Source organism: Phalacrocorax aristotelis, chromosome 7 (genome assembly GCF_949628215.1).
Source record: "Phalacrocorax aristotelis chromosome 7, bGulAri2.1, whole genome shotgun sequence".
Taxonomy (NCBI): Eukaryota; Metazoa; Chordata; class Aves; order Suliformes; family Phalacrocoracidae; genus Phalacrocorax; species Phalacrocorax aristotelis.
In genome coordinates, this window is record NC_134282.1 from 1,640,054 (window position 1) to 1,652,077 (window position 12,024).

General features: G+C 43.4%; 1 protein-coding gene across 1 annotated transcript in view; it reads left to right on the top strand.

Annotated features, from left to right (window-relative positions):
• The window catches only part of PEX5L (peroxisomal biogenesis factor 5 like), a 118,309-nt gene extending 108,625 nt beyond the window's left edge, over positions 1–9,684 (top strand). Inside the window, exons 12-14 of the mRNA XM_075098415.1 lie at positions 1,407–1,572; positions 1,945–2,102; positions 2,864–9,684. Coding sequence (XP_074954516.1) covers positions 1,407–1,572; positions 1,945–2,102; positions 2,864–3,068 — 529 coding nt within the window. The 3' untranslated portion in view covers positions 3,069–9,684. The remainder of the gene's footprint in view (positions 1–1,406; positions 1,573–1,944; positions 2,103–2,863) is intronic.
• The last annotated feature ends 2,340 nt before the right edge of the window (positions 9,685–12,024 follow it).

Sequence of the window (12,024 nt, forward strand, 5' to 3'; positions counted from 1 at the left end):
CTTGCATCCCACTCTACATGTGTGTGGTCTTCCCACTGTTCATCGTATTTCCTATATCCTAACCAAGCCACTAGAATCCAGGAATAACAGACATTTTGCAGTGGGACATGGCTTCAGTTCACTAAAAATACTGGGAGGGAACATCTGCTTGTTTAAAAGCCATTCTGGTTCTAACCAAAGAAACGGGGCGTCCATTTTATCTGCCTCCAGCCTTGCGTACAGCAATGGGAGCCGGCAGCCTTTTTAAATCACAGAAAATTTCCTGAGTTGGCAGCCCTTCATCACGATTTCATGGGGTCCATAAATAAGTATCTCTTAACTGTGAGATGCATGATAAAGTATTAAAGGCATAAACATGACTTATAGAACTAAAACACAAGGGCTATCTCACTGCTTGTCATTGGGAAGACAGGCCTTATGTTTTAGCCTTATCACTAACAAGCCCTGGGTTGACAAGAAAATTTAGTAAAAGGAAAAATAAAATTTGCAAGTTCTGCTTAATTGCTAAATGTGTTATTCCAGTTTGGCCTCATCCCGCTGACACCTGGTGTTCAGTGCAAAGGTTTTATGAAGCCTACAGTGGGTACAGAAGTCTTAAATTTTGGCATCTTTCTTCAGGGGTCTTGGCTAGTCACTTGACCTATTCCTTTTAAGAATTACTACTATTTTTGCCAGCAAAGAACTCTTTTACGCCTGAGAAACTCATCCGATTGTTATAGTTTTAATAAGCCTTCATGTTACCTCACGTGGGTTCATAGCTGCACTTCGATTTCACAGAATCACAGAGTGACTGAGGTTGGAAAAGATCTTTAAGATCACTGAGTCCAACCATTAACCCACCACTGAACCATGTCCCGAAGTGCCATGTCTACGTGTCTTTTAAATACCCTCAAGGAAGGTGACACCGCCAGCTCCCTGGGCAGCCTGTGCCAATGCTTGACAACCCTTTCGGTGAAGAAATTTTCCCTAATATTGAATCTAACCCCCACCCCCCCTGACGCAGCTTGAGGCCGTTTCCTCTCGTCCTGTCGCTGGTGACTTGGGAGCAGAGACCAGCCCCCCCCCTCACTCCAGCCCCTCTCAGGCAGCTGCAGAGAGCGAGAAGGGCTCCCCTCAGCCCCCTCTTCTCCAGGCTAAACCCCCCCAGCTCCCCCAGCCGCCCCCCAGCACACTTGTGCTCTTCATTATATGGGTGGACTTTTTTATTCCAGACATGAGTTCACAACAGCACCCAGAAGTAAATCTTTGCCGTGATGAAATCGAACAAGCTTATTTTCAAATTCTAGGAGTATATCACTTCTGATACATCCACTACAAGGATTTTAATTTCTGGCTCTGCCAGAAATTTGCAATATTTGTAAAGAATTGTAAGATGGAACTTTAAGCTATTTTTCACCCTTGTCTAGCTCATTACTTGAAGAAGTAAAGGATTTGTACCTGGAGGCCGCTCACCAGAACGGTGACATGATAGACCCTGACTTGCAGACAGGACTTGGAGTTCTTTTCCACCTGAATGGAGAATTTAACAGAGCAATAGATGCATTTAGTGCTGCTTTAACTGTTCGGCCAGAGGTACATTTTATGCTTTTACATTTTTAAGAATTTAGCTTTATGGGCCATTTTCTTTCTCCCCTCTTGATCAGGCAAATATTAATGAGATGTCACTTCAGCCATTAAAATTTTAATACCTGAAATAGAAATGTTAATTACAAGACAGTCCCATTTAGAAGCAGATTTATACATGTCCAATTTCTAGCTGTGTGCTGATTAATTGTACTAGTTACATAAAGTTGCCTGTAATCATGTGCCAGAACCTCATGTTCCGTGCCAATTAAGAGAAGATACAATACTGTTATTTTCTGTAGTCCTCCTTACTCTGCAAGCAAAAAGGAGCTATTATGTCCTTTTTTGATACCTAGAGTAGAAACCTCATTTTCCCACCAGGACTATACATTATGGAACCGTCTTGGAGCAACCTTGGCAAATGGGGATCGAAGCGAAGAAGCTGTCGAGGCCTACACACGTGCTCTAGAAATACAACCCGGCTTCATTAGGTCCAGATACAACTTAGGGATAAGCTGCATAAACCTAGGGGCATACAGGTAAGCTACACAGATGCATATATAAAAAAGTCAGGGATCATAACTACCAAGCAAAAATGCATTTTTCTAGCTGGAGCTTTCTAAGAAAAAAAAAAAAAATCAGAATATAGCTACACAATCTCTCGTGACATGTTGTAAGTATATTTGACTAAGTACTAACAACGCAATGATACTCTTCTTATACCCACGACTTCCACATAACAGAACTACTCAATTTCTATCAAAAGAAAATAAATCCCTCATTCCGCACGCTGCTTAAGCAGTCCCTCACTCCGCACGCTGCTTAAGCAGTTTTATTGCTCTAAGTGCAAGTACCCTTACAACCAGTGGTACTGCTCTCACACTCAAACTTAGTCCTGTGCTTAAGAGCTTTTCTAAAAGAAAATATAAGAGCCTGTCTTTGGAAGGGAAACTTCAGCTAAACTGCTTCAAGTAGCTAATGCCCTCAAAGCTGCTTTCAGTACATCCTTCAGGAATCAAGGGTGATATTCCAGGGCCCCAGCTGCCAGCTTAAGACAGTTAAGACGAAGGGGAGCCACACAGCAACGACGACAATCTCCCCAGATGTATGACTAGACTGAGCTCTGCATTACTACAAGCTACATCTACTCGTTCAAAGAAAATCAAGCAAGAATTACACAGAGACTGATGAACTGTGTTGTAAAATAACATACTTGAGCCTAGCATAGCACTTTAGAAAAGTTTTACTCTAGTTGTTAAGCAAATTATATTGCTTGTTTCTTTTTTCTTCTCCCCTACAGAGAGGCTGTCAGCAATTTTCTCACTGCTCTCAGTTTGCAAAGAAAGAGCAGGAATCAACAACAGGTTCCCCACCCTGCTCTATCAGGCAATATTTGGGCAGCACTTCGAATTGCTCTGTCTATGATGGACCAGCCAGAACTATTCCAAGCTGCCAATGTGGGTGATTTAGACATTCTGTTAAGAGCTTTCAATCTAGAGCCGTAATTAAAAATACCCAGAAAATGATTGAATTGTATTAGGAAACAGAGAACTCTTTTATTACTCATCTCAAAATGACCACATTTTCCAAACTATCATGGCTGTAGATCAATAGGGGAATTCTCTCGGACATTATTCAAAAAGGAGAAGTTCAAAAGCACAAAATATTGTAAATTCAAACTCAAAGGATTGAAACGAGCTGCCGCTAACCTGACAAAGCCCTGAACTAGATGAAATAGCCATTTCTGAGCAATCTTCATCCCATGCAAGCTGTATCCCTCTATATATACACAGCTATACAAAGAAAAATATATTAAGAACAAACCTAGATAATCGTAATTGCACATTAGAATGGCAAGCAATGCACCCAAGGAACCTGCTTAGCAGCTCATCGCACTATGCTGACATCACTCTGCCCTACAACGTCATTCCCCACCCTCTGGTTTCTTTGTTGAAAAGTCTTCTCAAGGTCCACTTTTAACATAGCTCTGAAAATAGATGCATGTAAAATGGAGGTATTTTGTTCTGAATATTTATTAGTTGGCAGTCATGAAAAGTTTTGCTCCCAAAGGTACTTTGATTAATTTGGGCCCAATTCTGCCGGCCCACAGAGTTGTAAACCACATGCAATGTTAAGAGGAACATTGGACATGGAGGTCTATGGGGTTAGGCCATGTGCATAAGGGAAGGCCAAGTGTTGCCGGCAGAAGTGGTAATTTGCACTAGAATTGTTGCTTTTTAAACCAGCTACCCCTGTTCTTGGACAGAGTATGTCTGCTTCAAAGGAGCTCATAGCAGGATCTGCACCTCTCTATGTACTTATGCACTTTAATCTTTGTTTTTGTAAAATAGCGCTATGCTTTTGGTTTAGTTACTAACAACGGAATGTACAGGATAGCCTTGTTGGCATAAAGGACCAAATATCATTTCCTGAAATGTGATGAGAGGGTTTTCAAGAATCTTTTGTTTAAAAAAATGCAAATACAGTATATTCTGCAATATCTATTAGAAAGGTTATTCTGTTATGCATCCATCAGGTACTCCACACATACATGCATGTGCATGCACATACATGTTATATATGAATTATGTCGTTTCAGAACATAATGAGCCACAGATCTTTATTGCAAAAAAAGCAAAGTCTTCACAGAGTTAATGCCTGCAGACCATGCTCAAGGGAAAATTTTCCCTGAAAAAATTGGTCTATGTAATGCTTGTAGGATGAGACTAAGATCTGATCCTGCTGCTACGGCAAGCAGTAGCAAAAGTCTCAGTGATCTCCATGATAGCAGACTAAATCCTTAGATAACATCAGTAGTTGTAGCTGCTTAAAAAATATATATATATACACACCCCCCATCTTAATTTTTCCCGAGCGGATAAACAGGGAACAGTATTGGGGCAGTACACTGCCACAGGCTGAATGGATCATTGATTTGGCTACAAACACATTTAACTCAAGGTGAATGTGTCAATCAAAGACAGGAATAGAAGTTTTTAAGGAGGTAATTTTCAGTTGCTGATGTTTTTAATATTTTTCCTAAACAGTGAAAACTAAAAATGTAACTAGATGGTTACGGTGTTGATCTGCAGTCAGGAATTCAGTGTGCGGGGTAGCTTTGGAATGTGTTAAATTGGGACAAATAGCACATTTCCTGTAAACAGCATTAAAAGAAAAATCCAGCTCGATCAGCTGGATAAAATAAAATCCAACAGCACAGATCACAGAGAAAGAAGCTGTGCTGGGACTGGGCAGTTTCACCAGTACAAACCCAAAGTTTCGTGCAGCTGACACTTATTTTAAGCAACCACTTAAGGGAAAATTCCATGTAAGACAGTGTAATCACTGCATCTAATCACCAACTATAGTTTGTTAAATAAAAATAATGAATTCTCATTAAAAAGTAAAAGGCTTACCCCTCACTCTCCCACAGGAGAGAGATGCTGAAACAGCTACAGGATTTTTTTTTAATAGTGCTTTATTAATTCATTGTTTACGTGTCTATTCCTATTTATCTCTCAAGCGTTTCATAACTGATTCCTGCAACTTTCTCTAAGGATTGGTTAGCAAGGACTGCCTGGGAATGTCATTTTAGCTAAGTGGGCTGCTGTATGCATATCTGCTGACAACAGTTTGCTCTTTTGCTTTGACAGCGATGTGTGGTGACAGCTCTTTATTGATAAGGCAGAGCAGAAGGTGCAGTGCAATTGAATCTGGAAAGCGATAAGAGAGGAGGGAGGCAGCTTTGAGAGGAGGCTGTAAAGCAAAAGGCATATGTGCTTAGATTTTGCTTGATGCCCTGCCATCACACAAGTTCTTCTAGAATATCCTCTGTGTTGTGGGGTAGAATAGTCAGTGCTTATCCAGAGGAATTAGCTGCTCAGGAGCTTTATTTTTATACCTTTCAGATAGAAAAAACAAAAACTCAATTGCTTGACTTCTCGGAGTCAGAATGACAAGGGGCATTCGATACTGGTGGCAGTTCACTAAACCTGTTCTCCTCTAGCATGTGGACAAGCAACAGAGCAATTCAGTTGGGAAAACCTAATGCAACCCCTGGCCTCCCCAAAAAGAACAAAGCAGGTAGCTTTTGCTTCACACTGGGATGCGCTGCTCAAAACCGCATTCATGTGACCAACCCGTGCGATCGGTACAAGGGAAGTTGTCTGTGTAAGCCTAGAGACACACCACCGGTGCTGAACCCTGCCTCCCGAGGGGGTACTCAGGCCCTCAGGTCATCAGAGCACAGCAGTTCTGCTGCACAGGACTCAGCCTGCAAAGCCTATCCAAAGAGATTGGGCATGCTTTCGGAGATGATCCCAGCTGTTCCTCGTGGTTTAGATAGCCTATGGCCAGTTAACCACGTTCCACTGACCAAGGCATTGCACGAGGGAAAGACTAAAGCAGACAGACTTAGAGGGGACAGTGGCGCATCTCCTCATGCCAGACACCAGCTCTGGCCTGGTCTGCGTGGGAGAGCGGCCAGTGACTGTGCTCACCTCGCCCTGAACAGGTCAGGCTCAGCAGCTCTTGGCACTTCTGGGGACTTCTTCAGTATCCTGGGCTCTACCGTCCTCCTTTAGCCCCCATGCCAAGCACCGTCAGTGCAGAAGACAGGATTAGGTACAGCTTTGATCTACCTCCTCGTGGTGTTTTTTAGTCAGTGGCAAGCATGTATATTTGCCTGAAACAGCAAGAGGAAACATGTGAGGAGGCTGTAGCATATTAACACCCCAAAAAGGAAATTCTTCTACTCATACTTCTAACCAAGCATGAGGTAGGATAAATAAGGCGGCTGCTGATCAGTAGCAGATTGAGCTTGAGAGCGAGAGACAGGAAATCTGGGTCCTGTTCTCAGTGCTCCCTGTGAGCTTGGCCAGGCCAAAACCCCCCGTCACCCCTGGCATGCCCAGGTGTGCGAGGAACGAAGACGGGCAAACAGCAGCTGCTGCACGTGGCAGCACTGCGTGGGAGCAGGGCAGTGCCGCAGGCTGCGTGGGCGAGGTCGCCACTTGAGTAAATCGAAAGGTAACACACGACACAAGGTCGCTCAGGTCTAAGTAAGGAAGCAATTTTACACAGAGACTAGCAACTTCAGCAGGGAAGAGACTTGCAGATGTTTCAGGATTACAACTGCACAGCATCTATGGGGAGACGCCAAATTAGAGTGCTGCGATGGTTTATCATCCTCTCCCACCTGCTTCCCCTTCTTGTTACTCTCCTCTTTCCCCAGAGGTGATTTATCACTGCCAGGTAACTGATTCCAAGTTTTTGAGTCTTTTGTCTGTTTTATATTTCATGCAATTAAAAAATGCTTTCCTAACCCCAGCTTGTGACTGCCCCTCCTCTGCAAAGCTTTATGAATATGTACGAGCTACAAGGCTGATCCATTAAGCTGCTGAACACTGAAAGCCTGTGCTCTTCACAGGAGTGCTCAGCACTTTGCATGATCAGCTCGTGTGCGTGTACGCAGTTACGGGACGAGGGCTGGCCTCTGATACCGCTGCACATGCTGAACAGGCTCTGAAATCAAAGTGATTCTTTATGGAATAAGGCTTTGCCATGACAGCAGTAGCCTCATTTCTTGCTGACCTTTTTAAACCGTACTGACTCTAGAAACCCTGTTGCAATAGACTGGTATATGTCAGTTTGAAGAATCGATCTGACCTTTAAGTAAGCACATATACCTATCTGCACTTGTAAAAATATTGAGGGGGAGGTTGAAATGACACCAAACCTCACGTGACAATATTGCATGCAACTACCTTAACAAATAACCGCACCGAAACATTAACACCAAGCATGCAGCAATGCTACTTGCGTATACGTTTACAGAATGCATGCAGAAGACCCACCCATAGGGTATCTTTAAGCTACTGACTGGTATCTTCTATGGGATATTTTAAAGTACTTTGCTTCTGCCAAACTCAAAACCGAGTCGTTCGTGTTATTTGGAAGAGGTTAGGCCAAACGCAGACCCCTTAATAAATCCCATCCTTCAAAATCACGTTATGTTCTAGACTTCATGTTTGCTTCAAGTGTTTAATTAATGACAGACATCTGCAGGAACAGCTTTTGCAGACATGTTTTAGTATCCTCTGAAGAATTAAAAAGCTAAATGCGTGCAGCTTGCACAGCAAAGCCGGGTGTTTGGATTTTCACATTGTCTTCTCTAGTCTAAACCAGATACCACCAAAGCAGAGCAAAAGATTCCCCAAACCAGTGAATCTGAACTGTCTCTGTACCACGGGCCAGGCTTTTCAAACTTGCCCACTAGCTCCGACGGCAGCTCAGTGTCTGACTGCCCTGTTTGAAACAGGCAGATGTAACACTTCACAGGATCTGAGTGTCTGCCGCATCCGCTGATTTCAGCTGCGGACACTTAACCCAGCTGAAAGCTCAGAATGCCAAGCGAAGCATGAAGAGCTAAGGAGCCAATTCAGAGAACCTGGGCCTGTCTGTCAGCTGGGGAGGAGGACCCTGACAACACCAACAGATCAGCCAGGTGACCCTAGGAGCACCCACCGAGCACGGGCCTCCGTAACACAAAAGCCACCACAGCAGAAATGACAACTGATAACATCACTGGCAGCCACAGAGGCAAAGCCTGAGGCCTAAATCGTTGCCGGCTGGAGCCAGCAAGAATTGGGAGTGAAACCTAAATTGGTTATAGATCTCTTTTGCCTAAACGTGCATCTGCAAAATGAGACGCGTTAGTTACTTCGCATGAACCTGCACAGGTGAAAAACGGAGATTTCTGGTCACCGGTGTTGTCAGCTTAGTCTGTACAGTGAATTTATGTAACAAATATTTATAAAATACCGATACCGAGTAGTCACAGGTGAAAGTGATAGACAAAATGCACTGCACCTGTGAAAAAAGGCGGGTATGCAATACAGTATCAGCTACTATTCAAACCTCATCTAGGCTAGAAATCAGATCCCTTCATTATAGTTCTACTATTTTTGGACTGGTGAAATAAATCAGAGAAAAGCAGTGCCGTGCACGAAGAGATCACTGACACTTTGACCAAACCTAGGCAATATGAAAACCGAGCATGTCACAGAACCCGCAGACAGTTTCAGGGCCTCAGCCCACACCGCAATAGGCATTAGGCACGGGAAAGAGAGAGAAGGGAATCTAAAGATTCCTAAAATAAGCTGTAACTTTACAAATGCTTGCGCACGTGACAGCCCCTTGAGCAAACCTGCATGGTCAAGACTTAACGTGCTTTGATCTTTTTCCCCCTTCCCCATTTACAGAATGCCATCGACATTGGCTAGAACTTTAATTTAAATAGCCTTTTTAATATCAGTAATCTATTGTAAATTCAAAAAAAATCAAAACATTTATAAATATATTTTATATATCAGAGTATAACGTATCTAGAGCAAAATAAAACTATATAGTTTTGAGAGGCATCATGTGCAGCTTCTTCTCTACGCTGTAAACTGTTTGAAAACCTTTGCAATCTCGCATCAGCTTTTTTGGCTTTATTTTTAAGCCAACATACAAGAAAGAAGCGATTATAGGGTTGGCAGATACTTTCACCTGGGCCACCTGAAGAGCCCCGCCGCTGCTGCAGACTTACATCGCGCACTTATCTTTTTGGGTTGATAGCGAGGCGCGGGTGCGAGCCTTGGCAGCGAGGCGGGCGGCGGGTGGGGAGGTGGGAGTTCAGCCCTACACCTGAATGTTTACATTCCCTTACAAAGGTTCGTATCGACCCAGATTGAGAATCTGTGTCTGTAAGTACATACCGAGTAAAAGATTAGTTTCTTACTACAGGTAACTTTGCCTCTGTATACTTAGTGCATTATCGGCTGTGTATGATATTAAACACAGACCTGTAGTTTACCGATGCTTTAATTTGGTGTTTCCTTGCACTGCTCTTTAAAATAATTGATTTCCTCAAAAATGAACGATGTGCATATTGGGCATGTTAAATTTATGAAGGTCACAGATTACTACTGGCAGAGCACCACATTTAATGTAGTATTTTTGTACTGTAACGGAAGCATGCCTTCCTTGGGTTCTTTTCCACATATTAAATTGTATTTATTTACCTGTATTTATAACTGTGCAATTTTTAAATATGTTTTCAAAATAAACTTTGTCTGTGGCTTCAAATATTTCAAAATCTCTTTTTGATTTGAAAATGGTCTAGTCTATACTTACTTGAACTGAGGGCAGGGACCTATTTCTCAAAGCGAAATAAAGGATTTTTTTTAACAAGGCCTTCTATCCTATTGTTTACAATGTGAACATGCTTTTCTGCTTAAAAATTAAGCCCAGAAGAGGCTTTTTTCATTACCACACATTTTTCATGAATTCATCGTTACTCTGGGGTAGTTATTGCTATAATTTATTTTTATTTCAACATGTTGATCAATTATACTTACAATGGAATTTACACTAGCTGAGGTCTGGCCCGAAGGACTTTGCGCATGCGCTCCGTGTGAAGAAAAAGTGAAAAATAAGTAGATCAGAATTTTTCTTGAGGATCACGCAACTGCATACCTCAAAATTAAAACAGAAGTAATAATATTAGAACACAATCTTTCTGAAAAAACCAAACACAGCCAACCTTCAGTGATTTTTTGAACAAGTTGAACGATTTTGCTTGAACAAATTGTTGTTCAAGCAACTTCCCACAAACCACAGCGGGAGTTGACTGGTGGTTTTTTCCAGTTTTGGCTTTCACGGGGTGAGGTGGCAGAGCCGACAGAGTGGAAATTAAATCATCTTTATCCTTTTGCCATGGGACACTGACATAAGCAGAGACACGAGAGGGACATAAAATTCCCGTGGCCCGCGGTGGACAGGAACGGGGACGGCCAGCAAGGGGCCTGTGACTGCTACAGCTCCCGCGGGCTGCTGACAAGGCAGGGCAGCGCTGGCACGGGCCTGAAGGCTGACGCGGTGGGCATGGGGGTCGCTCCAGGAAAAAAACCCAGAAGATACAGCCACAGTTTGCCCGTAGAGGGAAAGCCCTGAGAGACGGGCCAACTGGCTGCCTGTGGCTTTAACCAGAACCTTCTGCTAAAGAAAAGGGAATGGACGCTAAAAACACACTAACCCTTCGGATGCAAGGCGTGCGCGCTCCTGACGCTGGCGTGATTTGCCAGGAGACGTTAAGGTTAGTTTAGTTCTTGCTGCTCAAATGTACCAATAAAGCAGCGGCAGGAACGCCCATGAGTTAGGTGCTCTGCGGCGGACAGGGACCAGGCACACAGCGCTGCCGTCCTGAAGCCAGAGAGAGAGGCTGGGAGAAAAGCATTAGTGCCACATCCTACGTATGAAACTGCTCAAAGAAATCACTGGGAAGGATACTGGTAAGGAAGTCTGAAAATATAATCCCCTACTCCACACCAGCTGCCAGCCATGCACTATCTGTCTTCAGTATTTTTATGGCATTCGCCTTTCACCACAAGTGTCAGCGCTTCCCTTATTCGCGTTATCCTTGTGGCAGACCTGAGGGACAGAGAGGCGTTACTTCCCTTTTAGTGAGGGGGAACAGAGACCAGGGGTGGTGGAAATTCATTAGTTATCTAACACTGCCTTCCACAGTCTGCCAAAGTCAGCAGGCACAAGTCCTGTACAGGAAATTCTCGCATGAAGTCTGAACAGGGCCCTTTAGCTGGCACCAGGAGCCATGTTCTGCCACCTCTTGAGTTGCTACAACTGGTGTGAACAGTGCGGCGTCACTTGCTGTAGTCACAAAGGGCATCTGTGACAGAAAAGAAACCAAAACAGATCGTTACACCTGGACTTCAGGAGCTGAACCATCTTTACCTTTCTTATCATTCAGCACTTCACATGGCCTCTACTCGCACGTCAGGAAATTCCACTGATAGCCCGGTGCGTTAACCTCTTACCTCTCCTCCGGCTCCTCGTCCATGATCCTATAAAAAGATGAGAGGGTTGCCATCCCTCAGCCTTCTCTTCCTTGCATCTACCAAAGAGTCCCAGTGGTCACACCGCTATGCAAAGCCCTCACACATGAGGAAAAAAGACTTCTCCCTTACTGAACAGTAGGTCAACTTTCTAAAAGTATAAGGAGTTACAGACCAAGATAAAACTATGATCGAACAGCAGGAATTTGGGGGTGAAATGACAGCACTCTTTCACATGAACATCGCGAACTCTTGTGTTCAAAGAACATCAACTGGCTTAAAAGTTAAAAACAAAAAAATAATCTTCATTCAAAACTTATTTTCTATTTTTGCCATGTTTTATATCCTCTCAGGGCTTGGGGATTTTCTTCCCCATCCATAGAAGTGCCACAAGTCACAAGAAATCAAGAGTCTCAAAAACCTCTTCGTTGCCCATGCCGTTTTTTTTCTAAGTAAAACACCAAACATGACCAAAAAGAGTAAGAAAAGAGGGAGCATCAACACAGTCTATTCCTCTTCAGTTCAGACAGGAAAGAAAAAAGGAAGAATCCACACAGTCACAAGA